The following is a 6,387-nucleotide window of genomic DNA, read 5'->3' on the forward strand; positions in this document are numbered from 1 at the left end:
TGACTGACTGACTGGCTGACTGACTGATTGATGTTCCCATTGTGTTTCAGGCCTGTGCTGAACCGTTTGAAGAAGCTGTTGCAGGATCAACATAAAACCAACGTGAGTTCTTCTTTCAATCTGCACCGGAACTGAGTCCTGAACCTGGAGGTTTAGGTCCAGACCAGATCAGACTGACATACTGTCTCTCTGCCTGTTTGTCTGTCTCTCTCTCTGTCTCTCGGTCTCTGTCTGTCTCTCTATCTGTCGGTCTGTTCCTCTGTCTGTCTGTCTGCAGGTCTGTCTTGCCATTAAAAGACATGCTGTCCCTAAAGTCAACTCCATGTTGGCGAACGTCACCATGGTGATGAGTTTGAATAAAGACCTCGGTATCAACCTGGACTTCTCTCTGAGCGGAGACGTCGCCGTGACGACCAACAGCCTCGACGTCCCTTTCACAGTAAGAGACATCTTAGAGACTCAAACTCTTCCATAGCAACGATTAGCAACGAGGGGACACACGTGGTGGCCAGCAGGGGTTATACCCAGCCAATGGACTCATGGTACATGTGTGTACTACAGTATGTCCTTACCCATAGGGTGTGATCTACTAACGCTGTACCCTGTGTGTGTTTTCAGGGTCTGGTGTACCACGGAGACACCAGGCCTGCTGTACCAGCAGCCGCCGTGGAGCCGGTGTTCACAGACAGCACCCGAATGGTTTACGTTGGCGTCTCCGAGGACCTGTTTAAGAGCGCCGCCCAGGCCCTCTACAGCCACGGGCCTTTACAGCTGGACCTTCCACAGGTGAGAGCAGCCACAAACAACTGGCACAACCACCTTCCACATTTAAGAACAGCTGACTGTGTCAGTCAGGCGGGGGGGGCGGAACGGGGGACAGCTTCAGTTTCACCGTGTCAGTTAGATCGGTCTGGTTCAGGTTTGAATTGTTTGACAAAGGGAACATAAATGGACCACAGCACCGAAGTGCAGACAGGACGTGTGGACACTGATTATTGGTAGAGCACACGTCCAGGTTCTCCCCTGATCCCCCTGGCCTGATGTAGGAGCTGATCAGAGACTCTATAGTAGCTTTGGTCCTAAGTGACTGGGACTGGTCCAGTATTGAGTCTGCAGCGTTCAAACCAACCCTGACCCTAAGTGACTGGGACTGGTCCATAATGAGTCTGCAGCGTTCAAACCAACCCTGACCCTAGGTGACTGGGACTGGTCCAGTATTGAGTCTTGAGGTTTGGGATATACTGAAGAAGGAAGATGCTGGTCCTCGTCTAACGTCCTGATCTGTTCTCCTCCACAGATTGGTATTCTACCAGATTATGTTCTACGGACGTGGGGATTACCTGAGGTGAGCAGAAACCCCACAAACCTTGTTTTAGTTTTCAGGTCTCCAATGAGAACTATCTTATCCCTGTTTTGTCCTTTGGTCACTGGGACAATTCAGTTTATTTGACTTTTTGTAATGGCCTGGCGTGGAGCTTCGGGTCCCAGGTGACCCTCACGTACTGTGTGATGGCATTTAACCTGAACTGGTGGGGGCCTCGCCATCTAGTCCTTCAGGTCCCAGAGACCCTCCTGCAGTCGAATGTGTTTCTCACTACCATTATCTAGTCCTTCAGTTCCAAGAGACCCATCCTGGATTCGAACATGTTTCTCACTACCATCATCTAGTCCTTCAGGTCCCAGAGACCTGTCCTGCAGTCAAAAGGACAACACAAGGGTCTATTTTGTGTCTCTTAACGGTGTCTTTACGTCCCCTGAAGGGTCCGGTTAAAGTGGTCCTGACAGAGGCACCAGACGTCTCCATCAGTCCGGACGGAGTCACAGTCCACGTGAATGTCATCACCCAGTCCTTAGTCAACCCAGATCTCCCTCCTCTTCCTTTAGTGAGCACACACTACACACACACACAAACACACACACACAAACACACTCTCACACACACACATGCAAACACACACACACACACATTCTCACACACACACACTACACACACACACAAACACACACACACAGACACACACACTCTCACACAATCACACACACAAACACACTCTCACACACACACATGCAAACACACACACACACACATTCTCACACACACACACACACACACACACTCTCACACACACAACCACACACACACACACAAACACACACTCACACACACAGAGACACACAAACACACGCTCACACACTCTCACACGCACTCACACACACACACACACTACACACACATAGACAGACACACACACATACACACAGACAGACACACACATAAACACACACACACACACAGACATGCACAAACACATACACACACAGACATGCAGAAACACACACACACATACAAAGTACACATAATGACTGTGTGACCAATCACACATGTCCACTCTTTAGTACAGTACTTATATGATATTACCACTATAACAGTACTATTATGACAGTACTAGTATGACAGTACAACTATGAGAGTACTAGTATGTCTTCTGTGTACCTGTGTACCCTGCAGACCTGCCAGGTGTGTATCCAGGTGGATCTGGACGGATCCCGTCTCGTTCTCCAGTCTCTAAGACCTGAGTAAGAACTCTCACATCACTCAACATGTAGTACTGTGTAGTATTTTATGAGTACTCACTTAAACTGTTTCAGGTGTACAGTTGAACCTAAGACGCTGTGGGGAAGATTCCTGGTAAGAAAACGTTTACTCTTCATCCATCTGTGTATGTGGGTCAACGTCCTGTATCTCTATCGCCATGGTGACCTGTGTGTGTGTGTGTGTGTGTGTCTGTGTGTGTGTGTGTGTGTTTGCAGGCAACATTTGTCACATCATCAAGGATTTCATCATTCATTGAAGGTAAGTACTAATACTAATACTAGTACTACTAATACACATCAGAAACACACTTATACAACATAAAGAATAATATGTGTGTGCGTGTGTATGTGTCTGCGTGTGTTTGTGTGTGTCTGCGTGTGTGTGTGTGTGTGTGTGTGTGTGTGTCTGCGTGTGTGTGTGTGTGTCTGTGTGTGTGTGTGTGTGTGTGTGTGTGTGTGTGTAGAATTGTCAGCTGATGGTTTCCTGCTTCCTCTTCCTGATCGTCTGGATCTCTCTCAGACAAAGATCAACTATTACCCTGTGAGTACTTTATTATACTACATACTACACTATTATACTGCACTGTACTACATACTACACTGTCATACCGCACTATACTACATACTACACTATTATACTGGACTAGTGGCGTCCTGTAGACATTAGAGGGTAATAGTGTATTATGTAGAAGTATTATGTCATTGTGTGTGTGTGTTTATATATATACATATTTATATATTACCCTAGAACACAGGCTTCCTCCCGCCCCTTTCTAAACCTGACAAATAAGACCAATAAGCTGAACCGGGGGAACATCTCCCCGGATGACCACCCCAAGAGTCTCTCCCAGATTAGATAAGACCAGGTGCTTCAGGTGCATCAGGTGCTTCAGGCGCTTCAGGTGCATCAGGTGCATCAGGTGCTTCGGGTGCTTCAGGTGAATCAGGTGCATCAGGTGCTTCAGGTGCTTCAGGTGAATCAGATGCATCAGGTGCTTCAGGTGCATCAGGCGCTTCAGGCGCTTCAGGTGCATCAGGTGCTTCAGGTGCATCAGGTGCCTCAGGTGTTTCAGGTGCATCAGGTGCTTCAGGAGCATCAGGTGATTCAGGCACTTCATGTGCATCAGGTGCTTCAGGTGCATCAGGTGCTTCAGGTGAATCAGATGCATCAGGTGCTTCAGGCGCTTCAGGTGCATCAGGTGCCTCAGGTGTTTCAGGTGCATCAGGTGCTTCAGGCGCTTCATGTGGATCAGGTGCTTCAGGTGCTTCAGGTGCATCAGGTGCTTCAGGTGCTTCAGGTGCTTCAGGTGCATCAGGTGGCGGTCCAGAGGCGTCCTCAGCTCCCTGCAAAGCAACAACAGCCCACATCAGTCCTGCAGGGTCGCTGCAGGATCTCAACCATACAATGTTATTTTCCACTGCATGTGTAATGGGCAATGTGTGTGTGTGTGTGTGTGTGTGTGTGTGTGTGTGTGTGTGTGTGTGTTTGTGTGTGCAGGGCTTCCTGGTAGTGGGGGGGGACCTGGTATACCCCGTCCAGAGGTCTGTCCTGAGGGCCGCGCGTCTGTCTCCCACCAGCTCCAGAAACCCATCCTCCAGCAAGAAGTTCCAGTCCGTTGTATTCCTCGTCATCATGGTTCTATTCATCTGCTTATGTAAACGCTGTTGCTAGGGCAACGAGAGGAGCCCCCCCCCCTGGCCCCTCCAACCCCTTGACCCCCCCCATGCAGGAACAGTCCTCAGGATTTGTGTACAAGTCAATGTGTGGCCAACAGTCCTGCTGGTTATGTCATGGACTCTATCTCATCACTTCTTGTTTTTAAAGACTATTTTTGGGCTTCAATGGTTGGGGGGGGACTTGAACCCTGGACCTCTGGGTCGAGGGTTAGAGTCTTAAGGTGTATGTGCGCCTCTTCTACCCACTGGCCCACCCCAGCCACAATTAACAATCTCCAGTTACTATGAATGTATGAAGCCTCAAAGTATATATACACAGTATACATACAGTATTTATATTTATATACAGTAGATACACAGTATATATGTATACACTAGTATATATACTGTACTAGTATATACTGTAGCACCTGCCTATGCCATCATGGGTCCTCATACACACTGTATACAGATGAAGTAATGCGCTCTATTTATATTTGATGTGTATTTATTGTATTTTGTATACTTATAGTATTTAATGTGTAAATGTTCTCAATCAGCTGACCTCAGTAAATATAGGTTCAATAACTCAAATAGAGATATTACATGTAATGCCCCCCCGCCCGCGTGTCTTTGATGTGTCTCTGCATCAAGACTTTCTGACATACTATACAAGGATTTTATGACTTTCTGACATACTATACTGTGATTTTATGACTTTCTGACATACTATACAAGGATTTTATGACTTTCTGACATACTATACAAGGATTTTATGACTTTCTGACATACTATACTAGGTTTTTATGACTTTCTGACATACTATACAAGGTTTTTATGACTTTCTGACATACTATACAAGGATTTTATGACTTTCTGACATACTATACAAGGTTTTTATGACTTTCTGACATACTATACTAGGTTTTTATGACTTTCTGACATACTATACTGTTATATCACTCTACTATGACTTTATTATGATGATATTATGATTTTCGACTTTCAGCCAACAAGCAGGTCTTTGGACCCAAAATCACAAGTTTGATTTTATTTGATTGATTTTGGAAAATCATTGATTGGTTTTGATAATATTTGGAGAATATGTACTTCCCAATACTTGAATGTGTGTTTTCTGTGTTCTGCGTAGTGTTTACTGAGTGAAATGAAGTATCTTTTCTTCTTCCGTCTTTATTGAAGGAGACTGCTTGTATACGTCCGCTTATAACGTTGTATTTATTGATGAGTATTTAATGTCTAATGCTTCTAATACTACTTTCTAATGCTGCTCTGTGTACTGTGTTTTTGTCTTATTGGTCTAAGATATTAGATGTTATTGGTGTTGAGTTGTGTGTTTGGTAATAAAAACGTTAAAATGGCAAAAACTAAAGTTTTATTCAGGGAGGGCATCATAAAGGAATTATGTTTAGTAAATCATATACACACATATATATATATATATATATATATATATATATATATATATATATATTTCGACATACTCTACTGAGACTTTTTATTACTTTTTGACATACCATACTATAACTTTTTTTAACTTTTCGACATACTGTACTATGAATTTTTCTAAATTTTTACATACTATACTATGACTTCTTATAACTTTTTGACGTACTATGCTAAGACTTTTTATTACTTTTTGACATACTATAGTACAACTTGTTATGCTTCCTCGACATACTATACTATGACTTTTTATACTTTTTGACATGCTATACTATGACTTTTATTATATTTCGACATACTATACTGTGAGTTTTTATACTTTTCGACAAACTACACTACAACTTTTATACTTTTTCGACATACTATACTAGACTTTCAATACTTTTTCAACAAACTATGCTACGACTTTTATACTTTTTCAACATACTATACAATGACTTTAATACTTTTATGACAAACTATACTATGACTTTTTTTACTTTTCAAAATACTATACTATGACTTTTTATGACTTTTTGACGTACTATGCTTTGAATTTTTATAACTTTTCAACATACTATACTATGACGTGTTATATTTCTAAATTTTACACTATGACTTTTTATAACGTTTTGACATACTATACTATGACTTTTTATGATATTTCAACATATTATAATTTGGCTTTTCATG

The 6,387-nt window shown here is 43.0% G+C and overlaps 1 protein-coding gene across 1 annotated transcript; it reads left to right on the forward strand.

Annotated features, from left to right (window-relative positions):
* On the forward strand, positions 1–4,348 carry LOC117940497 (bactericidal permeability-increasing protein-like). Its single transcript, XM_034865758.1, has 10 exons — positions 1–102; positions 278–439; positions 619–786; positions 1,298–1,345; positions 1,761–1,883; positions 2,510–2,577; positions 2,650–2,689; positions 2,812–2,854; positions 3,060–3,136; positions 4,094–4,348. Exons 1-10 carry the CDS (start codon positions 31–33, stop codon positions 4,265–4,267), a joined length of 975 nt encoding a protein of 324 aa, XP_034721649.1. The 5' UTR covers positions 1–30; the 3' UTR covers positions 4,268–4,348.
* Positions 4,349–6,387: the final 2,039 nt, after the last annotated feature.

The sequence above is a fragment of the Etheostoma cragini genome, unplaced genomic scaffold (assembly GCF_013103735.1).
Source record: "Etheostoma cragini isolate CJK2018 unplaced genomic scaffold, CSU_Ecrag_1.0 ScbMSFa_263, whole genome shotgun sequence".
NCBI lineage: Eukaryota > Metazoa > Chordata > Actinopteri > Perciformes > Percidae > Etheostoma > Etheostoma cragini.